Below are 26470 nucleotides of genomic sequence, written 5' to 3'. Positions count from 1 at the left end.
ACCAGTCTTTTCCTTGACACACCGAACAAACTCATTTCTATTAGCTGCCTCTCGTGTTGCTACAGTGGCAACACAGTGAGTATGGTTGGGAATGACATGGTGAGAGGATAAGATTGCTTGGAAGCCTTGGAGGGTTTGGAGGGCAAGTGGGGTTGTTGGGGCGGAGCTGAGGCCGAGGACGACAGATTCTTTGAGGTGGCCGAGAGTGAGGAATTTGCCGGATGTGTTGGCATGGACAATGATGAGCTCGAAGGAGTTGGTGCCCATGTCTACGGCAGCAAAGAGGGAGGAGGACGAAGACGAGGTTGGTAAAGGTAGAAGACCGGTGCCCATGTCTTGGTTTTGGCTATGATTTGGGAGAAACAAATGAAGGGTAATAATATAATTTCACATCAAAGAAAAGTTTTAAACAGTATCTAGGCTGAGCTATGCCTTTTGCCAAACACCCCCTAGGAGTCTTCGGCTATAAATAGATGCTTATAGCCTTTAGCAACTCAGATTTGGATTAGTATTGATTTTGTTTAATAAGAATTACTCAGAATCGAGTTTCTTCATTGTTTTTCCTTAAAGCATAGATAGTTTCTATTGTTTGAGAAGATTTCTTTGATTCTTGTGATAATCTCACAATCTTAGAAATATTTACCCCTTCAACTTGCTGTTTCCTTGTTCACCACAATCCTACGCTGCATCAATATCCATCTTTCGCTTGTGAATGTGAAGAATGAAAAAACTTCAAGAAGAACTTATATAGACTTACTAGATGTCACTGGTTTTCATGTGATCTATTGAAATAAAAATATATAGCGAACCCACCTGGCAAGGTATTGAAATAAGAGAAATGATAGATACACAACTTAAAGACCCAACTTCGACCCAACATTTTATTTTTTATTTTTATGTGGTCATTTTTTAAAAATAAAAATTTAAAAAAATTAAAATTTCTAAAGTACTAACATCCTATGTGGTCACTTTTTTATTTGGTAATTTTTATTTTTTTTATTTTTTATTTTTTAAAAAAAGAATGGTCATTATTCTAAAGAAAAGTACCATTAAAAAAAATTTAAAAAAAAAACCAAATAAAAAAAACCAAATAAAAAATGACCACATAGGATGTTCTTACTCATAATTTTTTTTTTTAAAAAAAAATTTTGTTTAAAAAAAAATGACCACATAAGAGAAAAGTTTGGCCAAAATTGTGTCCCTAAGTTGTGTATCTATGATTCCTCTTGAAATAAAGCAATCCTTACATGTGCCCCATTTTCATTGACCAGTGTTGTGTTTGCCATTCATCCTTAGTTGTTGCCTTCATTTTGCTGTTGAGTTTCCTTTTTTCTTTTCTTAATTGTTTTTGGTTCATTCGTGTTATTTTTGTATTTGCTCAGAAAGAGGGGAGGGGGATGGGCAGACACGATATTATTTTTTCACATTTTTAGAGCATCCATATTGAGCTCTCCAAATAAAAGTTAAATTTGAAGAGAAAAACTCACTTTTTTAAATTTGAAGAATCACTTTAAAAATGAACCAAATATCAAACTCTCTATATCTTCATCTATTTTAATTAAATATTATTATTTTCTGATTTTTTAATTCTTTTTTTGTTCTTGGTAGATGAGAGAGAGAAGGAAAATGAATATATAAGATTAAAAAACTAAATAACTTTTACTTTTTGGCACTTGGTATTTAGAGAGCCTTGTTGATCAAAGTTAAATTTGAAATAGAGTAGAGAGCTTGTTAAATGACTATTTTTGTGAGTTTTTTCAATTTTTTAAAGAAAAGCCAAATTTAAAGATGGGGATGCTCTTAAATGGTTATTGTTTTAAAACACACTCCAAATGAGAAATAAGAAGAATTCAACAAATTAAATACCTAATTTCATTACATTTAAGGTTGCCCACGAATAAAGAGAGTACAACACTCAGTAGTTCGTAACGAAATAGGTGAAGATTTAACAATCAAATTACATTCAAAGATTAACAAACTACACAATTTGAATGAAATTTTTATCTATAATATATGATAAATGATATAGTGCAATAAAAAGACTATTTTTGGCCCATAAAAGTTGTGGGTGGTAAGAGGCCATAGGCCTCATCCATAGTTGATGTGGCTCCACCCATTGTCTCTTGCCATTTAAGACTTTTATAGGAAAAAAATGATCTTTTTATTGCACTATAACATATCTCATAACATATCCATCATCCAATGGTTGTCATTTCAAGGTAAAATAATGTGTGGATAAGACTTGAGATTTCAGATACTTAGGCTGAAAGCCTGAAATACGTGGTTGAGTCGGATTATGGATTGTGTTGATTCAAGTGCAAATCAAATCTGTCATTCCCTACTTTCATAGGCCCTATTGTATAAGCAATTTTAAGGAGTTTCAATCACAATTTGATTAATTTTTTACAATAATAATATAGGTATAACTACTATTTTTTCTAAGCATTATACAAGAATAATATTTTAATTAAAATTATTAGCAATTCGAACAATTTGAGAACCGGGCTGCCCATTATGAATGTTTTCAAAACAATTAATGTGGAAATTTTTTCAACATTGTTTTCTTGTTAAAAAGATTTATCCAGGCAGACATCGCATTAATCTGAGTAATGCTACAAGTCTTTTTTGTATCCCTCTTGAGTCCCTCCAAGAATGATGTGCCTATTAAAATTACCATTGGGCTTGTGATTGATTATTATTAGATTTTGATTAAATGGTGATTTTAATAGTCACATCATTCTTGGAGAGACTCAAAAAGGATACAAGAGGGACTTCTAGAATTACTTCATTAATCTACCTTAACATCAACTTTGAGATTTTTTTATTTTTATTTTTTTTTTTTTTTGAGTAATCAACTTTGAGAAAGTTGATCAATAGACTTTTGCCAAAAGCAATGCAATCTTTTTTTTCTTTAAAGCCCACGTTCATTTGCGTCCTGGGCACATTTATAATTTTATATAAATTTAGGAGTATAAAAGTAATTTTATTCATTTGTCGTTTGATTTAAACCCAAACTTAATAACACAGATAACATTGCAAAAGATTGAAACTTGAATATACTAAATTAAGAAATTTTAAATTTTAAAAAGTAATTATAAATACTTTTGAGTTTCCTGTTGAGTTTCCTTTTTCCTTTTCTTAATTGTTTTTGCTTCATTCGTGTTGTTTATGTATTTGCTCACAAAAAGGGGAGGGGGACAAAAACTGACACGATATTGCTTTTTTTAAACACACTCCAAAGGAGAAATAAGAAGAATCCAACAAATTAAATACTCAATTTTATCACCTTTGAGGTTAGCCACGAATAATTAAAGAAAGTACAACATTCAGAGTTAGAACCATAAAGAGAGTATAATGTACACACACTAGTTCGTAATGAAATAGGGGAAGAATTAACAATCAAATTACATTCAAATATTAACAAATTATGTGATTCTCACCTGCATTTTTATAAATGCATACATAATTTATTTATCTTATTAAAAATACATGTAAAAATTATGCTATTTTTGAAAAAAAAAATGTATATATTAGTTTAGTAAGCAAAATCGAAAGAAATTCTGAATCTCAATTACTAATTAGGATGCATTTATAAATGTGGAAATTTTCTCGACATAGTTTTCTCATTTTTATGTTTTTAGGAGACTTTTCTTTGCAATTGCTCACCAGCCGGCATTGTGAGCATCTAAAAAGATTTATCCCGACTATCTATGGTGAATTAAGATTCTCTTTAATTCAAATGAACTGGAGAATATCTCGTTAGTTATAGTATAAAAATATTTTTGTCAAGACAAAAATACTTTTTAAATATAACTAACCGGATATTATGAAAAGAATCATGTTCCATCCATCGGACATCGCATGAATCTAGATAAACATCAACTTTGAGAAAGTTGTTTCTCTTTTTTCTTTTTTTTCTTTTTGTGAGTAATCAACTTTGAGATAGTTGATCAATAGACTTAGTCAAAAGCAATGCCTTTTTTCTTTTTGTGAGTAATCAACTTTGTAAAAAGCTCATTTGCGCCCTGGGGCACACATATGGAATTTTATAAAAAAAAAAAAAAATTAGGAATATAAAAGTTATTTCACTCATTTGTTGTTTGATCTAACCCTAAATTTAATGAAATTGCTAAATTAAGAATTTTTATACATCGTAGAGTAATTATAAATATGATGAAAATTAAGGATTTAGGTGAAGTTTTTTCTAATTTTTTTATTTCGCAGTCTACAAGTCTGGATATTTGTGCCTAAACACCGAGAGGTTTAATTAGTTGAAGGGTATCCTTAATTGGCCACTTGCGAGATTGAATGACTGTGTGTTATATGTATTAAGAAAAATATTAGTTTAGTGAACTCAATGGAAAGAAATTATCAAAACACAATTTGAATGAAATCTTTGTCTATAATATATCTGTCATCCAATGGTTGCCATTTCAAGGCAAAATAATGTGTGGATAAGACTTGAGATTTCAGATACTTTAGGCTGAAAGCCTGAAACACGTGGTTGAGTCGGATAATTTGATTAAAATATTAAAATAATAATACATACGTAAGAATAAGATTTTAAAATTATTAGGAGAAATTACCTTCTGCCTCCATGGATTATAACGCGTTGACACTTTTTCTTCATGAATTATCAACTGTACTATTTTGCCCTCATAAACTATTATTTTGTGCTTAAAACCTTATTCTGTCAATCAAAGCCGTTAACTCAAATGGTCAAACCATCACTTTGAATTATAACGTATTGTCACTTTAACAGGCTGAATTAATAGCTTTGATTGACGGATAGGGATTTTGGGCATAAAATGGTAGTTTATGGGGTAAAATAGTTCAGTTGACAATTCATAAAAAAAAAAATGTGTCAAAATGCTATAGTTTATGGGACGAAAAGTAATTTTTCTAAATTATTAGCAATTTGAACAATTTGAGAAGATGGCTACCAGTTATGAATTTTTTCAAAACAATTAATGTGGAAATTTTTTTAACATTTTTTTTTTCTCAATTTTAAGTTTTTAGGAGACTTCCCTTTGCAATTGCTGACCAGCTGGCATTGCTAGCTGCTAAAAAGCTTTCTCGGGCAATTGGGCGTCGCATTAATCAACTTTGAGAAAGTTGTTTCTTTTTCTTTTTCTTTTTCTTTTTCTTTTTGTGTGTAATCAACTTTGAGAAAGTTGATCAATAGACTTTTCCAAAAGCAATGCCTTTTTTTCACCTGGGGCACACTTAGAATTTTATATAAATTTAAGAGTACAAAAGTCATGTCATTTGATTTAAACCCAAACTTAATGACACGGATGACATTCCAAAAGATTGAAACTTGGATATAATAAATTAAGAATTTTTAAATTTTAAAAATTAATTGTAAATATGATGAAAATTAAGGAGTTAGATTAAGTTTTTCCTAATTTATTTTTGGAGAGCCCTATTATCCTGAATAATATAATGCTGTAAGTCATTCATGTGTCACTCTTATTTTCCTTCAAGAATGGTATGACTTTTAAAATTACTATCGGGCTTGTGATTAATCATTATTAAATTTTGATCAAAGAGTGGTTTTAAAAGGCACCTTATTTTTGAAGGGATACAAGAGTGACACAAAAAGAACTTCTAAAATTACTCCCCATTTTCATTGACCAATGTTGTGCTTGGCGTGCATCCTTAGTTGTCTTCATTTTCGTGTTGATTTTCTTTTTTCCTTTTCTTAATTGTTTTTGGTTCATTCGTGTTGTTTGTGTATTTGCTCAGAAAAATGGTAAGGGGGACAGGAAACAGACATGATATTATTTTTTCACATTTTTAAATGGTTACTTTTTTTAAACACACTCCAAATGAGAAATAAGAAGAATCCAACAAATTAAATACCCAATTTCATTACCTTTAAGGTTGCCAACGAATAAAGCGAGTACAACACTCACTTGTTCGTACTGAAATACAAATTCACAATCAAATTACATTCAAAGATTAACAAACTAGGTGATTCTCACCTGTATTTTTATAAATGAATATATAGTTTGTTTATCTTATTAAAAATATATGTAAAAATCACACTATTTAAAGACAAATATTAATTGAGTAAACTGAATCAAAATAAATTCTAGGAAGCAAATCTTTATCCATGAAATATCCATCATCCAATCGTTGCCATTTCAAGGTAAAATAATGTGTGGATAAGACTTGAGATTGCATACGCATTGGCTGAAACACGTTGTTGAGTCGTACTATGGATTGGGTTTATTCATGTGCTGTGAGAAAGTTGATCAATAGACTTTGCCAAACGCAATGCCTTTTTTGTAAAGCTGCGCCATAGGGCACATTTGGAGTTTCATAAATAATCTATGAGTATAAAAATTATTTCACTCATTTATTTGATTTAACCATAAACCTAATGACACAGATGATATTGCAAAAGATTGAAACTTAAATAAAATAAATTAAAAGTATTTAAACTTAATTTAAAGAGTAATTATAAATATGATGAAAATTAAGGGGTTGGGGAAGTTTTTCGTAATTTTTTTTTAGTACGGTCTTGAAAAAGTGACGACTCGTGATTTCCCAGTTTACATGTATGGATATTTGTGCCTAAACACTGAGTCCTTGTTTGTTAAACCCCTTGGCACTATTCATTCTCACCACACTATTCACTTCATTTTTTTCAAAAAAAACATTTTCAATTTTATATCAAATCATTCACTTTTTATATCACATCATTTACTTTTTATTATTATTCAAATAAAAAAATCACTACAAAACAAAATTTTTTACTTTCCAATACCACTTTTTCATTTTTCTATACCAATCATTATTTTTTTATTTTTTATCCATGAACAGTGCCATGGAAAATAAACAATGCCAGAGTGTTTAACAAACACCCCCTGAGAAAGGTTTAATTAGTTGAAGGGTGGCCTTGGCCACTCGCGAGATTGAATGAATGTGTGTGACATGTGTTAAGGAGAAAGCAATAGAAAATTAATTATAAACTTTACAATTAACAAATATTGAATTATAGAAAAATATTCTAACAAGACAAATCACCTTCCTTGTCATACTCTAGTACAATACTAGAGAACCCTACAATCCGGTCCGGCCCTAAAGCACTACTTTTACGGCCTCTTATAAAATTTAACACATCATCAAAAAGCAATATATAGAATAGAAATAAGAACACCCGAATGTATCTCATGTTACGATAATTGAGTTTTATGCGAAATAATTATTAATAGTAGGATATATTAAAATATATGATACAGTAGAATATTTTATTTTGTTTATTTTTATTTAATATTGTCTTTATTTATTTCCATGTAAGTGTCTTGATGACTCAGCCCTAGTTTATATTTCAATAAGAGCTGATGACTTAGCTCTATAAAATATTGTAATAGTTTGCCTATTTAAAGACTATTATGTTATGAATAAAGCAAGCAGAAAATTAATCTAAACTTTATGTTTGAAAATGCTTTAGGTTCCCTTCAACAAATCTAAAGGGTCTAGGTTCCCTCAAAACCTAACAATCTATCACATTACGTGTAAACGCATTCACGTAACATTGGTATCATAGTTAAGTTTCGGGTTTATTCTTTTCCTTTATTTTATTTTATTTTATGAAGATGTTTAACATCGAACTTATGTGTAACTAATTTATTTAGTAGGGCTAAATTGAAGCCCTATTCCAGGGGTGGATCAACTGTTTCCCATCCAGTGTTTCGAGGTGGTGTGTTCCAAATCGCCGGTTGTCTTTTACCTTAACGGTCCTTCCCAAGACGGACCTAGTTTGCCGTCGGCTAGATCTTTCATTGGGGGCATCACTTTCCACAGGACCAGATCTCCATTGCAGAAACTGCGATGCCTTACCTTCTGATTGTAATATTTTGATGTGGTCTGCTGGTAGGCTACTATATGCATGGCGGCCTGAGTTCTTCTTTCATCAAGTTAGTCCAGACTTTCTCACAAAGCCGTGTCGTTTTCTTCTTCGTCAAAATTGGCTTGCTTGTGACTAGGCATGCCGACTTCGACCGGATATAGCTTCACTCCCAAATGTTAGAGCGAATAGGGTATCCTCGGTTGTTGTTTGTGTGGTCGTCCGGTATGCCCATAATACTTCTGGTAATTCTTCAGCCCATAGACCTTTGGCTTTGTCCAGCTTCCTCTTGATCATTTTGAAAATTGTTTTATTAGTTGCTTCGACCTGCCCATTTGCCCAGGCAGGTGAGGAGTAATAGTTGTTGATGCAAGGTTACGAACACCAATCCCAGAATGCTGAGTTATCGAATTGCTTACTGTTGTCTAACACAATTGAGTGTGGGATACCGAATTGGCAGACCACTGATCATCACATGAAGTGTTCGATATTTTTCTCTGTGATGGTGGCTAGTGCTTTGGCTTCTGGCCATTTGGTGAAGTAGTCAACTACTAACACAGCAAACTTGACTCCTCCTTTTCTTGGTAGTAAGGGTCCCACAATATCTACCCCCCATTGTGCAAACGGCCAAGGAGTGAATATTGATGTGAGATCTTCCAGCGGGCTCCTTGGGACGTTGGTAAATTGCTAGCATTTTTTACAACATTTGACCATGTCGTGTGCGTCTTGAGGCATTGTTGGCCAATAGCACCCTACCCTTAGACTTAGGGATCTCTTTCCCGAGTGATTTCCACATATTCCTTTATGGATTTCTCTTAAGACAGTCTGCTTCGTCTTCGGACAAACATCTCAAGAGTGGATGTATAAAGCTCCGTTTGTACAAAACATCATTCTGGACGAGGTACCTTGCTACCCGACAGTGGATTGCCTTGGCTTCCATTTGGTCTTCCAGGAGACTTCTTTCAACAAAGTATTTAACAACAGGTTTAGCCCAATTGATATCATGAATGGACAGTATATACATGGAGACTTGGTGGCCATCGATTGCTGGTGTCTCCGCTTCGCTCATAGTGGTTTCATCCCCTGGAGGTGATTCAGAACTAGTGGAAGCCAGACTGGCTAGTTGGTCCGCCTTGACATTTGAGTCCCGCGAGACTTGCTGAATGCGGAATTTGGTGAATGTATCCTTGGCGTCCAGTGCCTTCTGCATATATAGTTTGATTTTTTCTCATTTCACTTCATATTCCTCGGTTAACTGGCCCACCACCAGTTGGGAGTCGCTCTGTACACTTACGCTGTTGGCCCCCAATTGGTTTGCCAGCTGGAGTCCGACTATGAGCGCTTCTTACTCAGCTTCGTTATTTGTTGCTTGGAACTTGAACCGGATTGTGTGTTGGATGATGATTGATAAGTGTCAAATATTGTTTACTTGGACCCCTTTATTTATATTAGTTAATCATTTAGTTGTGTCGTTATTTAATATTTTGTGTTAGTTTTGTGTTTTTAGTATTTTGTAGGTCATTAAAGAAAAACTACAGCTTTAAAGGGAAAAATACAAAGTTTGGAAGAAAACATACTTTAAGAAGACCTAGATGATGTGGTTAAGTTTAACCAAATCCAAGAAAAGGTTAAATCGGATTAAAGATCAGATTGGATTAAAGTTCAGGTTGGATAAAATTTCGGATTGGATTCAAATTCAGATTCTGCACATGTCTCAATATTTTGACCATAACTTTCCACTTAATTATTGAATTGAAGTGGTTCAAGCAGCATTGGAAATCTAACTCAAAATAATACAGTTCATTATGAAATAAGATTTTCCTAATTCGGACAGTTACTATGCCAAAATCACCCCTCAATAAAAGGACACAAATCTGGACGAATCCTATTCTAATTTCAGACTTCTATTTTGACTAGAAGACAGACCTCCGAATTATCTAAGTTTAATAGGCTTCTAGGACTTCCCTAAGCCAATAAATAGACTTCTTTGCATTCAATAAAAGATATAGAATTTCAGAGACTAGTTTTGGGATACAATTTTGGAAACAGAATGTAATCCACAACTTTTCTTTTAGTTTAGTTTTTCTTTAGTTTAGGCTTTATTTTTATGTGTAGCTAATTCCCAACTAAGGTTGAGGATGAAGCCTCACCGATGAAGAACATTAATACTTTCATGTAAGTCTTTATTTATCTAATTTTATTGGGTTTAATATTTCAATTGTTTTACTCATTTTCAATATGTGGAGTGATTCTTGGATTTTTTTTGTAATTTAAGGATACACTTGATGATTTAAGATAATTTAAGATAATTGATTGTTTGATTTTATTTGCCTGGATATCCTTTGTGATTTGTTATACGGATACATTTAGTGTTTCAATTAAGATTTGATAACTTTTGTGATTTATGGATACATCTGTTGATTTAATTGATATTGGATTCCTTTTGTGATTTGTGCAATGAATGGATACATGGGATGGTTTTGATTAAGTGTTTGAAGCATAGTAAAATATATCTAAGATTTTAATTGTGAGAACTTCAGATTAATATTAATAAATATGGAAGTATGTTGTCATAATTCGGTGAGTGTAAATTTCCAAACCTTAGTATTTTATCTCTTAGTTTATTTTAATTAGTTTATGTTTCATCTTTTAATTTTTAAAACTCAAAATTCAAAACCCTTTTGGAACTAGGTTATGATTTAATTAGTTTAGATATAAATTGTTCTTTCAAAAACATAATTCCCTATGGGTTCGACCTCGTACTTGCAATTCATTAACTATAATCGATTCGTACTCTTGTGAGTTAAAGAAATTTGCACAACAATGATCCCGTCAGGTGTTTTAATAACGATTCTGGCTCCACTCCTTTTTGAGGATGATGATCCGTCAACTTCAATGAACCAGACAGGTTCAGACTCACCTTTGTTCGCCTCTTCAATGTCCTCTATAAATTGTCCTAGGAAATCTGCGACTACTTGTGCTTTAATTGCGGTCCTTGGGAGATACTCGATATCAAACTCTCCTAGCTCGACGGACCATTGCACCAGGCGACTCGAGGTATTCGGCTTGTGGAGAGACTTCTTCAGTGGGTGACCAGCAAATATCGTAATAGGGTGAACTTGTAATAAGGTCGGAGCCGTCTGGTGGAGGTGATCAAAGCAGATGCTAATTTTTCAATACCCGGATATCGTGTTTCTACCCCCTGTAGTATGCAACTAGTGTAGTAGACTAGTTTTTGTATTTTTTTGATCTTCTCTTATGAGAACAGAGCTAACAATGGTGGCAGTGGACACTAGATAAACATAGAGTGGCTCACCTGGTTCAGCTCTAATAATGAGTGGTGGTTTCGCCAAAAACTTTTTGAGGTTTTGGAATGCTGCCTCGCATTCTTCATTCCATTCAAATGATTTTCGCATTATTTTAAAGAATGGGAGGCTTTTGTCCGTCGAATGGGCTATGAACCTATTGAGTGCTGCTAGACGTCTTGTGAGACGCTGCAACTCTTTGGTATTATGGGGTGGCTGCATGTCAATAAAGACTGTGATTTTCTCTAGGTTTGCTTTGATGCCTCGCTGAAACATCATGAAGCCTAAAAACTTACCGGAAGATACTCTAAAGGCACATTTAGAGGGGTTGAGTTTCATGTTATGTTCTCCTAATACCTCAAAGGCTTCTTATAAGTCAGTTACATGGTCACTAGCATAACGACTTTTAACTAACATTGCATCAACATAAACTTCAACATTACGACCTATTTATTTTTTGAACATTGAATTTACTAACCTCTGGTATGTAGCCCAGGCATTTTTCAGTCCAAAGGGCATGGCGGTGTAGCAATAAAGTTCTTTGTCAGTGATGAAGGCCGTTTTCTCTTGGTCCGCCGGGTCCATCTTGATCTGGTTGGAGTCGGAGAAGGCGTCCATGAAGCTTAACAGTTTGTGACCAGAGATAGAGTCTGCCAGGAGATCAATCCAAGGCAATAGAAAGTTGTCTTTGGGACAGGCTTGATTGAGATCTGTAAAATCAAGGCACATACACCACTTACCAATTGCTTTCTTCACCATCACTACATTAGAGATCCAGTTGGAGTAGTTAACATTTCTGATAAATCTTGTTGCGAGGAGTTTCTCTACTTCTTCTGCTATCGCCATGTTGCACTCAGGGGCGAAACTTCTTCACTTTTGGACCACTAGTTTGACGTAAGGATCAACATTCAGCCGATGAGAGATTACCTCGGTGCTAACGGGCATATCGATGTGAGTCCACGCGAAGACTTCTCTATGTTTTCTGAGGACTTGAATGAGCTCCTCACGACATTCTCCAATCAAGTGCTGGCCAATCTGGACCACATGGTCAGTGTTGCTGTCGATTTGGATTGGAGAGAGTGATTTTGCCGGTTCTGTTTACTGGAGCTTCTGTTTGTTTCGTGCATCTACAATGTCGATAATCATGGTTGCTTTGGCCTGTGGATCTTTCAACGATATCATGTAGCATCTCTGGGAGGACTGTTGGTCGCCTCGTACGTCCCCCACCCCGACTTCTGTTGGGAACTTCATTTTTAAATGATAGGTGGATGGGATCGCCTTCATTTTGTTGAGCGTGGTTCTCCCCAATATGGCGTTGTAGGCCAAAGGACAGTTTACTACTGAAAATGAAACTATAATCGTGGCTTGACATGGGGGCGTACTTGCCGTGACTAGGAGGTCGATGGTTCAAACTAGGTGGACTTTGTCTCTGGCAAAGCCAATTAAAGGGGAAGTTACCGGTTGAAGCGTTTTCCTGCCAAATTGCATCAAATCGTACGCTGGGACGTATAGTATGCCTACAGAGCTGTTATTGTCTATCAACACCCAGTGAATGGTATAGTTGGCTAGGGCCAGCATGATTACAAATGGATCGTCATGGGGGTGTTGCACTCCATGCGCATCTTCTTCACTGAAAGTAATATCACACATTTGCTCAGGTTTACGAGGCCTCAGGGTTTTAGCTGGGCAGTCCGTGATGTATACTTCCATTTCTTGGAGCTGCCGAGTGTATGCCTTTCTCATAGCGTTCGTGGAACCTCCCTCTACAAACCCTTCGGAGATCGTTCTGATTTCTCCTCTTGCAAGAGGCTGGGTAGGTTGCGTTTCTTGATGGTCTGTCCTTGGGTTTGGGGGTTGGTTCACCACAGGATGGTCATTTTGTTCTCTTCTTTGCTGTCTATCAATCAGCCCTTTCAATTGGTAGCACTCTTCTGTGTTGTGCCCTATGTCCCGGTGATATTCATAGTACTTGCCTGTCTTTCTTGCTCCTAGGGGCAATCGTGTGGGATTCGGCCAATGGAATCCCAATTCGTTTCATAATTGCATTAATCAGTTAGCTGCCGCTCCTGGTACGATAGGTTGATGTTGGGTGCATGGAGCAGGTGCATGTGCCGGCGCCTTGAATCGGTTGTCTGCTCTACGAGTTCGCACGTTGTTCTCTGGTTGTCGGCTCTCCTTCTTCCTCTCTAGAGGTTGTTGGGATTGTTCTGCGAAGGCCCTTGCCGTTTCTTTGCCATTGATGAAATTCTCGACTCTTGCCATGAGTTCATCTAAATCCCTTAGGGGATCGATGTTTACATCGGCCATGAAAGGACTGTATGGTCATATTCCGCCCATCAATGCCAGGTGGACAATTCTTTCATCTGGTTTATCGACTGTGAGCTTTTCATGGTTGAATCGAGCCATGTAGCTTTTTAATGACTTGTCACATTCCTGTTTTGATGGTTAGCAGAAATGCCGCCGGCTTTCGACACCGATGATTTCCAATGAAATGGGAAAGGAAATTCTTACCAAGTTCACTGAATGTTCCTATTGACTGGGGTTGCAAACTGCTGAACCAACGCTTGGCAGCTCCTTTGAGGGTGAGGGGAAATACCCGGCAAAGGATCCCATCGAACGAGGCTTGCAGCGTCATGTGAGCTCTGTAGGTTTCGAGATGGTTCACTGGATCCTGGCATCCATCGTAACTGTCCATGTGCGGCAACTTGAACTTGTCAGGTAAACCAGCCTTTATGATCTTCTAGGTGAATGGCAGCTCCGTCGCCAGGAAGTCATGACTCGTAGAGCGGGAGCCATTCAATCGCTAAGTTAGGCTATTCAGCGTAGCTTGGATGGCGTCTATCTGCACATCTGCTGAACCAACATCTTTGGTTACTGGTGGTACATTGGGTCCACTGGACATTCCTAGTTGTAACTCGGCACTCGTTGAGTCCTCCGAATTCTGGTTCTCGGAGCTTCTCTGCAGCAGGAGCACCAAGGTTTCCATCATGTACTCATTCTGGACCTCTAAGGTCCCCAGACGCTTGCTGTCTAGCATGTGTGGACCAAAGACAGGGGACTCAGCGGGAGTCTCTTCAGTTTCGTGGTTGCCAGCATCATGTAGATTGACATTCTCTGACTGGGGACGAAAGTTGGTCATGTTGGTTGTGTTTTCGGTTTGGCCTTGAGATCTCGTGGCTACCATTCGTGACTTTTGTCCTATTTGAACTTTAGATCGTTAGATGATCCTCGTTCCCACAGATGGCGTCAACTGTTGAGACAGTTGTCAACCCTAGTAGCAATTTGATTTCAAAGCTAGTTAAGAACGAAAAAAGGTATCAGCAGTGACAGACCACGAAGTGGGGGGTGTGGCGGTCGTGCCACCTTTGATGCCTGAGTGTGAATTTGAGTAAGATAGATAATAAGAAATAATAATAATTGAGAATGATAAGAGTAGAATTGAGTATGTATATGTATCGTAGGTGGCTCCTTTTCTTATAGAGGTTATGAGTGAGTGGAAGAATCCTAGACTCTTATTCGACGTCCATTGATACGTGGGAGTGGTTCCAACCGAAGATCATCTTTAAGATCATATGGGAGATTGAATGGATAAGTCATCGTGTACCTAGACTCCTTTTAGGAGAGATTTGGTTGGTTGCTCTCTGATTTTGGCCGTAACTCCCAGATTGGGTTGTTTGGAGAGTGATCATGCTCCCTTGATTATAGGGTTTACGTGATTTGGCAAGCAACCATTTTGATATGGGGCGTAACTGCATGCTTGAGTGTGGATCTAACACGATCAGGCGATTGTGTCATGATTTACTGGATCTTGGGCTTAGTGCCTTGGTATCATGGTGAGCCGTGGGCCTCTTATTCGAAGTGGGCCTTTTGGTTTGGGTTTTAGGAGATATTTTGTATCAACAAGCGTCACAGCTAAATGCAATGTGGTTGAATTAAATTTATTTGAGGCAGTTTTGTGGAAGTGCTTTTGGAGTTTCTGGTAATTTATGGATGAAACAGTAGAATATTGTCTTTGTGGAGGCCATAAAATATTTACTTTTAGTACCGAAAATAAAAAGAGTGGCTAATGTCACGAACATGATTGGTTACATAGCTTTAGATGTCTTAGAGATCTGTTGTCGAGATTTTAAATGTTTTGAAATCCAAAACATTTTAAAAGAAGCCGGTGTTAGAAGATCAACAGATCTAAATTCTTCCCTGCCACTGACACTGACACCGAGTGGCAATGGTGTTGATGAAGCACAACCACTGTAATCCGGACAGCCAGCTCAATCAAGTTTTAAGAGATGGCGGGAATACGTTCGTTCATTATTAGCAAAACATTTGAAGTGGCAGAAAATTGTGCATGGGAAAATTGTGCTATTGTGGTATGTATGTGTTCTATTAGCAAGATTGTTATGTTAAACAATTTTGGCATGCTTTTGTTGTTGAATTTTGGCTTGAATTTGGATATTGCTTCATGTTTTGTGGATACGTTTTGGTCTTCAACCAATTAGAGTTGGTAATCTGGTTTTGTTTGATATGGTTTTGGCATGAGACATTGATGTGTTGAGAAGCTCTATCATTGGCGTCAATATTCAATCATGCCACCTAATTGGGTCTTCTCCCTTTTGACTTAGACATTGATATATTTGATTCAAGTTTGTGGTCTTGCGTAGAATTCCACTACGCGGCTTTCGCGTCATTCATGCCCATTAGTCTCGACGGAGTTAATGGGTTAGATATGAATCCATTTTTGTAACAAATATTCATCAATTCCTGGAATTAAAAGTCAAAAAGTATATGTAAGAATCAAAGTTGATTATTTCAAGACTCACCACTATTTTATTTTTTTCTGGTCAAGATGATCACTTTCACTCACTGCCCTTATTTGTTTAAAATGAGGCTATATATTGAAGGTATCAATAAACACTACAAAAATTATGTGGGTTAGTAACAGTGGTTTAGTAACGTGTCACTAGGGTTAACACGTTACTAAATTTTAGTAACATGTATATAGTAACGTGTCTGGCATGTTAGGAATTTGATTGTTGCTAAATCCCGTTTAGTAACGTGTCAATTTACTGACACGTTACTAATACTTAGTAACGTGCCATAAATCGACACGTTACTACTTAGTAACGTGTCGATTTACTGACACGTTACTATACTTAGTAACGTGTCATAAACTGACACGTTACTACTTAGTAACGTGTCAATTTTTGACACGTTACTAAGTATAGTAACGTGTCATAAACTGACACGTTACTACTTAGTAACGTGTCAATTTTTGACACGTTACTACTTAGTAACGTGTCAATTTTTGACACGTTACTAAGTATAGTAACGTGTCATAAACTGACACGTTACTACTTAGTAACGTGTCAACAATTGACACGTTACTAAGTATAATAACGTGTCAAAAATTGACACGTTACTAAGTAGTAACGTGTCAGTTTTTGACACGTTACGAATTTGTGCATGAAAAAAAAAAAATTTTAAAAAAAATTAATTTCTCCAAATTTTGTTTATTTGTACACACCTGATCATACATCATAAATTGCTCTCACCATACATCATCAATTGCTATCAACATACACCCATTTCTCAAGTCCTATCCCAACATTCCCCACAACATATATCCATTTTATGTCCACAAAAATTGATATATATATATATACAACAACATTGTTGTATATTACGTCATTGTCCACATCTCAAGTCCTATCCCAACATTCCCCACAACATATATCCATTTCATGTCCACAAAAATTGATATATATATACAACAACATTGTTGTATATTACGTCAGGCGTCTCACAAATAAATTATAACTATATACATATACATTAACAAAACCTTAAACATACAAGTTAAGTGATTCTCGAGTACATTACGTATAAACACCCCAACAAAAAATCTGGTGAACACCATCATAACGGGTCGATCTCTCCGCACTCACTGCAAATGATTACACAACAATTAGTCAGCAAACAAACACTCGAACAATCAATCAGGAATCATCAAGTCCTAAGCGACTAACTTCGTCAAACTATACAAACGTGATACTCAACAATATTTAACAGTAGTGAAGTGAATAAACAGACGATAAATAACTTCAACGCTATAGCTACACTGCCAACACACACCTTAGAGTACAACGCTATAGTTTCAATGATAATCCAAACTGTGAAAATGATCTAAAATTACAAAGCATATATATGATCTACGCGTATCCAGCATTTCCACAACCACAACACATATTAATTTGTATTCCTAATTCCAAGTATTTTGAGTTAAGTATATACGCTATTTATAAATATTCGATAATAACTGGCGCGAAAGAAGTTATATGTATACATACGGGCTTGCTGAACCAGTGGTACAATGTCTTGATAAGCGAGACTTTTGTCCACTCGGGGTCCGTTGTGGGTGTTCGTTTTGATTGTCATCCTCAGCTTCTAGCCTTACGTCATCTACACATATTACCGTATAAATGTGTTATACACATGCATGTATTCCAAAAACATATGAACAAAGTGTGATTACCAAACAAATTTATTAACTATTAAATTGATAACCATTTCAGAAGTTACTCGTATTACTTTAAGAGAAACAAAAACTAATATAGTTTTACCTGGTCCGCTAGCTACTGAGGACCAGGTAAAATATCAATCGGAGGTCAATTAGAGAAGAATCTATTGGATCCCGAACTAGAACCCGAGTCTTTATCTGTTTGATAGAGAGAGGCTCTTGTTAAAGTGACAACTAATGTAAACAAAGTGCAGATGATTCTACAAACATCGAAGCAGGGTCTTGCTGATGTGGTAGCCGATAAGGATGGAGTTCAAGATAAGAAGAAGGTTGTTCCTAATAACAGCAGTATAGCTTATCACCAAACACATATGAAGGACTTGAAGTTGAAGTCAAGAGTCATTAATTGGTTCAAATTGATAATGATTTCAGATAATATCATAGTAACATTGCCTTGTAAATTTAAATTCTTTTGATTGTTTAGTATAGTTCTATAAATAAATATCATCTTTGAGATACGGTTGTCACAGTTCCTTTCAATATTGTGAGTGGCAATGATCTAATGTCTAATGGCATCGTTGATGGTTCTGAGCCGTGTCCTCATAAATTCCTAACTGATGATCTCAATAAGGAAGTTCTTAATTTAGAATTACTCTCCGAAACAATATATATATATATATATATATATATATATATATATATATATATATATATATATAACATGCAACAAGAGTGATGTTAATGGAATATATATATATATATATTCTTAGTTGGATTAACATTAATACATTGTCTGAAAAAGTATTGTCCAGTTTGTAGAAGTTATAATGGAATTTATTTTCTCCATTAAAAATAAAAAATAAAAAATCTTCCATTGTATAAATTGATCGATGTGAAAGTAAAAATATTAAGTTAAATTTTAGGTATTAAAGAGTTCACAAGTGTGAAAATTGCACAAATATTTTTACTAATATTATAAGTAAAAATATTAGGTCTTGCTTAAAAGACCCAAAATAACACATAAACAAGGTCCTCCAGATATTTTTTCCTTTTCTTTTTATTATTTCAAGATTGGCAAGAAAGACATTTTTTGAACCTGAATCACAAACAAGTCGTAGTTTTTTCTTTTAGATATATAATAATCTCATAAAGCAGCCAGAAAGAACCAATTGAATTTCAACCCACAACAACAAAACACAGCACACGAATAAGAACATGGTTCTCATATCTTTCTGGCTACATATCAACCGCTGTTGAAACCAGCAAATTTTGTCAGCTTTGCAAATTGATCAATCAAACAGACTCAATTCCACAAACGCAAAGCAAACTCAGAGAACCCAAAATGGAGTGCAATTAAAGAAAGCAACCAACCAACAGGCAACAACTACAATACAAATAAAAATATAAAATGGAAAACCCCTTTTATAAAATATAAAATGGACTGCAATTGTTTTTTGAGCAAACAATTTTGTAAAAGAAAAAAAATTCAACTACTTGAATGCATAACTAATTAATAATCTATAGAAAACTACTTAAACCTTAATTAATCAAGGTGATTTTTTTTTTTCCTTTTCCTTTGCTTTCCTCAGCTTTCTTAGCTGACAAACAGTAATTTTAAGATTCCTAAATCAATCAAACAATAATATCAAAAAAATCCCCTAATATGTCATTCAAACAATAATATCAAGAAATCAAACAAAAGCCTAAAAATTAACAAATAATATGCCATTCAAACAATAATGGTTGCAGGAAATCAAACAAAAGCTAAACAAATTTGAGAAATTAAAATGGGTTTCTTTTCACTCCTATATCAAATTTCTCAAACATCAAATTTGAGAAATTTGAGTATATACCTGTAGTATAGTATTGGAGAGGGGGAGAGTGTCGGAGAGTCACCTGGGTTCGACGCCGCCGGAGTGACAGAGGCCGCCGGGATGGAGACAACGCCGGCCAACGTAGAAGAGAGGAAACGAGCGGGGGAGAGAGGAGGCAGGGCGCACACGTGGGAGGAGCTAGAAGCAGAAATGCAGCAACGCCGGAGGAGAACCAAACGGCCGGAGGAGGAAGAGAGAAAAAAAATCACTGTTTGGGAGGGGATACACGGTGCTGGCGCGCTGGACTGGAGGGAAAGAAAAGGAAGAAGAAAAAGAAGAGGGAAAAAGAGGAGAACTTTGGAGGAGAAGCAGGTACTCGTGCAGCAGGGGAAAAAAAATTCAAAAAAAATAATATTTTCCAACTTAGTAACGTGCCACGGGTGGCACGTTACTAATTAGTAACGTGCCACACGTGGCACGTTACCAATTGGTAACGTGCCACACGTGGCACGTTACTAAGTTGCTAAAATAATAGTTTTTTAATCTAATATATATATATATATATATATATATATATATATATATATATATATAGTGTCAAAAAATGTATATTGTGTCGAAAAATATATATATATAGTGCCGGAAAAACACTTGTTGGACTAGGATTTTATTCTATAAAAAATTGTGTCGGAAAAACTTCTTCCATCCGGATGTATAAAATTGTCATATACAGAGACTAAAACTATATTGTTTCGACTTGAGGAAACGAACTTAAATAAATACATAATCACATAGAAATATATAATTTGTCTTTTACATAGTATAAGAAGAATTTTAAAACTTTTGGGGCCCCCCAATGGTATATGTGAGTCCGCCCATGGTCATATAATTATGCTAACCCATTACTCGCTGAAATGGGTTACCAATTTTTTAATAATGTCTTTCTTGATTTTATGTATTTTTCCCTACATTTTTTATAGGGGTATTTTTATCATTTTAGTTCAAAAAGGGTTACCTTACAAACTTTTTTTGTAGTTTGAGTAGATATTAATGCAATATTTAATTTGAGAGATATTAAAAAGTGAGTGTTAGCTAGTTTCAAGATTTGTTTTTTTTCTTTCAAATTTTTAAATAAATTGACAACATGCATATACTAAAATGATTTATTTAGTTTTCATAATAATTTTGTTACATTTTATAATAACATATACTAAAGTAGCTACGAAGAGATCCAATTGTTGCTCATGTACAAATTAAATTATTCATATTACTACACTAGTATATAGATAAAGCTTTCCATTTGATATATTTATCATATTGTAATGATAATTAAACTATTTAATTGTGATTTTTAGAAATAATATTCTAGACTATATATACAGAGTTGCTAGTATTTTTTTAAATACATATATATATTTTTAAAATAACAAATATGTAACCAAATAATATTAATGGTATTAATTAATTTGACAAAAAATTAGTAACGTGTCAGTTTGACACGTTACAAATTAGTAACGTGCCAAAATGACACGTTACAAATTTGTAACGTGTCAGTTTGACACGTTACTAATTAGTAACGTGTCAAACTGGCACGTTACAAATTTATAACGTGTCATTTTGGCACGTTACTAATTAGTAACGTGTCAAACTGGCACGTTACTAATTTGTAACGTGTCATTTTGGCACGTTACTAATTTGTAACGTGTCAAACTAACACGTTACAAATTTGTAACGTGTGGAATTTCACACGTTACTAAAATAATTAGTAACGTGTCACTCTTTGACACGTTACTAATTTGTAACGTGCCAAAAAGTAATGAATAGTTAACACGTTACTAATCAACATAATTTTTATAGTGAAAGGTGTTGGTTTCATCCAAAAGAAGAAGATAAAGATCCATGGCTTTCTCTGCCTTATTTCGTCCTCTCATTCTCATCGTATTCATCGCCTCCATCTTTACCATGCAGATTTATCAGGTTCATGCAGGTTCGTTTCCTCTAATTTTCACAGCAGTAATTGAAAGTTTCACCATTTTTTGCTATCTTTTATTATTTGTTCTCCCTTAAACGTAATTTACATCGTATCTTGTTGATTTGTGATATGCATGGGATGTAAACAGTGCATTTAAACCCGGTTCTGTTAATTTTTTTTTTTTTTTCCTACCATATCATTAGATGGTATTGGTATTTATCACTTTATTCCCTAAAAACGCTTCATATGCTTTACCTTTTCTTTTGGCTCAAATTTAGTGTTGCTGGTGAATATTCGTCTGCCAATAGGTTTGGTCATAATTAAAATCCAATCTCAATTGGACCCAACAATGATTCGAGTTATATTGAACTTTAAGTGTAGGTTTGAGACAAGAATTAAACTCATAAAATGGTATCATTATCATCAATTGGTTAATTTTTAGTCTTGAAGATATTTAGTCGTAATCCACCTTTGGTTGCCAGAGTTAGCTGGAATCTTCTAGCTGCAGGTTGCTAGAATTTGCGGTTGAAGTTTGACCTTTCTTAAACAAATGGAGTCTCAATTTTATTTATTTATTTTTTTAAAAAATGTGTGTTTTAGTAATTTTTGTCTAATTCCAATGAAAACGTAATGATTTCGTCAAACTGACTATATATAGAATAACTTCTTTAAGGTCTTAGTACAAATCAAGATCTATGTGCCTTCCAATAAGAGGTTGACACCTCGGCTTAGAACAAGAAAGCTAAATGGAAACAGAACATCTGATCATACTAAATTTACACCTTAAAAAACACTTCATCTACTTTTTATGTTAACCACCCATTACGCCGCTGCCCAGCCAGAAGCAAGACGCCGAATGTCGCCGACTAGCCCCCGCCACCTTGTTTGTAAGGTTTCCCTGATCTCCGTCACTCTCTCTTTCTGGGATCATCTGTTAGGTTCATCCGCTTCAGGCTACCGTCTTGATTCCATCAAGCAGCACTCCATGACAGTTTTGGTCTAAGTTTGTTGCGATGGGCATGGGTAGCGCAAAATTGAGGAGATCGCGAAGCTGGGTGTTGATGTATCAGTTGTTGGGTTGGTCGAATAACATGGTCTGTCTTTGGCATTGTATTCATTTTTATGTCATTATGAGAACTGCTTAATTGGTTTGTGCCTCGTCAATGTTTGGTTATGGGCTTTTGTAGGTATGGAGCTGAGAAAATTAGAAGTTGACCGGGCACAGCAAAGCCCACCGCCTGCCCCATCTTCAAACATTCCATAGCATCATATTCCACCTGATCAGGCACCACCTCTAGCATAAAATAAGAGTATTGAGTTGCTAATGTATATTTAAACTTTTTATCTATTGATTTATCTGCTTTTTTGAGATTTTTATGATTTCCTAATTTCCAATTATGATTTCCAAATTGGACCGTCTGTTGTAGCTCATTTTGTTGCAGTGTGACTTTATATCTATTTGCATGGTTGTGCTTGATTAATATTTTAACGATCATTGATTGTAAGACCTTCACCGCTAACAAGAAGGTGGTACGTGTTAGCTTAGGACCATGGTCCTCTGTGATCCCCGGTGACGGCGGGGCTAAATAATGGCTGACCACCCTTAAAGGTTCATTAAAGAGTGTTGACCAACCATAGGAGGGACGACCAATGCAAATGTTTTTTTATTTTTTTGTGCCAAAAAAGAGAATGATTGTTTAGGATATTATTATTAGAGATATTCAATTCTTGTGGAAATACCTATTCCCTACTTATTTTTTTAGAGGAATACTTTCCTCATTTTGGGATAATATTTATTCCCAAATAATTAATAGTTATTCTCAGTAATGATGAGGCAACCAACTAAAGGTCAAACTAACTCAATTTCTCAAGTTGCTTAATGTTTTAGGCCTGTTTAGGTGTGCGTTTGAAGGATCTAAAAGTGCATTTAACATTCAAAAAATTCGTTTAAAGAAAAAAGTACATGTTTGGAAAAAAAAAAATTGAAAGCCCTTTTAATTGTCCAAAAAGCCTAAAAATTGTCAAAACACACTTTTGGCAAAAGCTTCATTTTGTCCAAAAACGCGTTTTAACTTAAAAGCTCTATTTCTTAAACACGATCCCAAACATGCCCATAATATGTTTAGATCTTTTATGTCTTTCTCTTAATTTTGATAAGACTAGCAGAGAGTGAAAGAAACAAATCTTGAGCATCTTTGGTTATAATACGAGTTCTCTCCCACATTTTGGAAAAAATTCGTTAAACTTTTAGACCGAAGTATAAAATAAAATTAACAAATTCATAAAAAATAAATATCAATTTTTTATCGGTTTTAAAATTTAGATACCTTTCTCATAAAAAAATAATAATAAATCACAAGTATCAATTGTCTATTTAATTGTGACATTACTCAATAATATATACATTATTATATCTGTAAAATCTAATATAAAAGATGTTCCTATTCATTTCACTTGAATTGGGCATGGTTTTGCCTCTTGAAAGAGATCTTGACTCTGTTTTGGGGGACACGTGTCAATCATGTAGAGAGAGAAAATTTATTGGATAATACAGTGTGATGACATGCTCTTTCATTGACACTCCATATTTTAAGTGAATGATCATATTTTTTTAACGACCCAAGTGAATAAATAACTGCATTATTTGCAATATTCATCTGTGGCTACATTTATTATTGATAAATATCGTAATGGAAAATATGTTATATATTTTTAACCGTGGTGGAATCAGAGTTTTGATTGAGGGGGTCAAGATTTAAAAATAATAATAACAATAATTTTAAAATTTTAAAAATATAAGTAACTAAATAAATAAACAACCAATTAACATATTCTTTGAACTATGCTAAATAAAAGAAAAACCATGTTTTTTCAAAAATTATGTTTAAGTTTAGTAGATATACTCATGTGCGAAACTACATGGTGGCTTGGGTTCATCCTTAAAAATAAAATTTTTACCCAACTTTTGTAATTTTTTTTTTTTTTTTTTTTTTTTTGTTTTACCCTCTAAACTTCAAATGCTAGTTTCACCCATGGATATGTTTTTTAAGATTTGGTCTCCAACATTAGGATGGTAATTATAAAACTTTGTTCTTAAGCAAGAATTTACTAATAAGTTTTCTAAATTTATCTCGACATGAGCTCGTTTAAAATTTTATTGGAGTTCAATAGAATCATTATTGTTCTCTAAAAGTAAATCAATGTAAAATTTTGATTATATACTTAAAAAACTTTTCAAGAAAGAGAAATTGTTTAAAAAAATATAAGCTTGACTTTTTCTTAGGTGGTCTTTTAGGGATAATTTTAGAAGTCCTTCTTGTATTCCTAAAAAAATGAGGTTGTTGAGGAAGGAAATATTGTCAATGGTCATAAAATGATTGAAAAAGGAAAAGATCAAATTTGCAACGTTAACATTCCATCTACATAAGCGATTTCCTTTTATAGAAGATCACAACATTAATTCTTAACGACTATGTAAACCAAAACATTTTGTATAAATACACCCTCATGTAAATCGATTATAATCAAGCAATATACAAGTATTATTCTTTTCATTCACTTGGGTTTTATCATGGTATTAGAGCATAGTCTTGATTATGAAAGAATACAAAAACTCTATTTCTACAATTGAAAAACAGAGTCTCGTTTTTCATGGTACCTGTTGCACTTCATTATTTTTTTTGTTGCAGTGTCTCGGCAATATCTTTCATGATTACTTTGGGTGCTAGTCTCACTCGTTTTCGCCGGTCAGAAAATGTTCGGGTTGTCCTCCACTCGTCAGTGGTCCTCGTTGGTCAGAGGCCACCATTTTCAGCGTCACGCTAGCGACCCAGTGGTGGTTGTTTGATCAAAGGTCACTAATTCACACCCCAAGGATTTGCCTATTCCAATCCTTGCTCAGAGGCCCTCCCCGCTCCAACCCGCACTCAACCCGTGCTTATTGGTGTTGCGGCAGCCAGTCTTCTCAATCCTGTTGCACACCCACATTGTAGCCACTGACCCACAATCAGAGTTTCTCTTTCCAATTTTTTGGCTTGTTCTGGTCTGCCAGTTCAGAATCACCCAGATTCACCTCCGCTTGAGCACGTTCTGTTGACTTCTTTGTGTATCCTATAATCACACCAAAGAGGAAGGAGATCCCCTTTTTCAGCTTTTAGGTAAATTCTTACCTTTATCTCTTTTCTTTCTCTTTTTTTTTTTTTAAGCTTTCATTTGGTTGGATCATACCTAGCTCGTGAGTGGAACCAATTTAAACCATTTACCCATTTTTTTACCAAGCCCACAAACCAATAGCTTATTTCATTTTTTTTTTTTTCCTTTTTGTCCAAGTCCATTTATTATTTATAGAAGCCCACAATCCAATCTGCCTCTCAATTATACTACATGTAGTTTAGGCTGGTTACACATCACGCTAAGCTACAAGTAGTTTAGTGTTAGAGTAAAAAAAAAAAGGACTGAAACCACCACTCCCACAACCTCTGCACCTCCTTCTCAAGATCCCAATCATCATCTATACCTCCACCATCCCGACCATCCAAGTCTGGTATTGGCATCCCAGTCTCTTAATGGAGAAAATTATGAAATATGGAGCCGAGCAATTACTATGGCTCTCAGTGCCAAGAACAAACTCGAATTTATTGACGGGGACATCTCTCCACCAGCAACCTCCTCCAAAGATTTTCCGCAACGGAGCCATTGCAACAATATGGTAAAATCTTGGTTATTAAATTCTATTTCTAATGACATTTGCACTAGTTTTATTTATTGTAACCTTGCGAGCGACATCTGGTTGGATCTTAAAGAGCAATTTTCTCAAGTGAATGGTCCTCGCACGTTTCAACTAGAGTAAGATATCAGTACCCTCGTTCAAGGCACCATGCCTATCACCACATACTTTTCAAAACTAAAGGGTTATGGGATGAACTATCCGCAATTCAACCCAGCGCCCCTTGCACCTGTGGCGCACTAAAAGAGGGCCTCAAACTTCAGCAATGTCAGCATACCATA

At 34.9% G+C, this 26470-nt stretch overlaps 1 protein-coding gene and 1 long non-coding RNA gene across 3 annotated transcripts; both read right to left on the bottom strand.

Annotated features, from left to right (window-relative positions):
* Positions 1 to 8660: 8660 nt before the first annotated feature.
* Positions 8661 to 12009, bottom strand: LOC148584423 (uncharacterized). The gene is made up of 5 exons (XM_088518439.1): positions 11904 to 12009; positions 11642 to 11813; positions 11134 to 11470; positions 10708 to 10998; positions 8661 to 9062 (listed from the first exon to the last, which is right to left on the bottom strand). The coding sequence occupies exons 1-5, from the start codon at positions 12007 to 12009 to the stop codon at positions 8661 to 8663; spliced, it is 1308 nt and encodes a 435-aa protein (XP_088374565.1).
* A 4836-nt stretch (positions 12010 to 16845) lies between these two features.
* Positions 16846 to 19793, bottom strand: LOC148584422 (uncharacterized). Of its 2 annotated transcripts, none has more exons than XR_015912863.1 (3): positions 19574 to 19793; positions 17508 to 17619; positions 16846 to 17104 (listed from the first exon to the last, which is right to left on the bottom strand). It is a non-coding gene; the product is annotated as an uncharacterized LOC148584422 (long non-coding RNA). The 2 variants fall into 2 exon arrangements; XR_015912862.1 differs by lacking the exon at positions 19574 to 19793 and adding an exon at positions 17781 to 17803.
* Positions 19794 to 26470: the final 6677 nt, after the last annotated feature.

This window comes from Corylus avellana, chromosome 7 (genome assembly GCF_965113065.1).
Source record: "Corylus avellana chromosome 7, dhCorAvel1.hap1.2, whole genome shotgun sequence".
Taxonomy (NCBI): Eukaryota; Viridiplantae; Streptophyta; class Magnoliopsida; order Fagales; family Betulaceae; genus Corylus; species Corylus avellana.
This window is presented reverse-complemented; position numbering and strand designations above follow the sequence as displayed.

Coding starts and splice junctions, on each gene's coding strand:
- LOC148584423 (XM_088518439.1), bottom strand. CDS start 12,009: ATGGCGATAGCAGAAGAAGTAGAGAAACTCCTCGCAACAAGATTTATC. Junction 11,814..11,903: donor GATGGTGAAGAAAGCAATTG/GTAAGTGGTGTA, acceptor ATCTCCTGGCAG/ACTCTATCTCTGGTCACAAA. Junction 11,471..11,641: donor GCCTGGGCTACATACCAGAG/GTTAGTAAATTC, acceptor ATGTGCCTTTAG/AGTATCTTCCGGTAAGTTTT.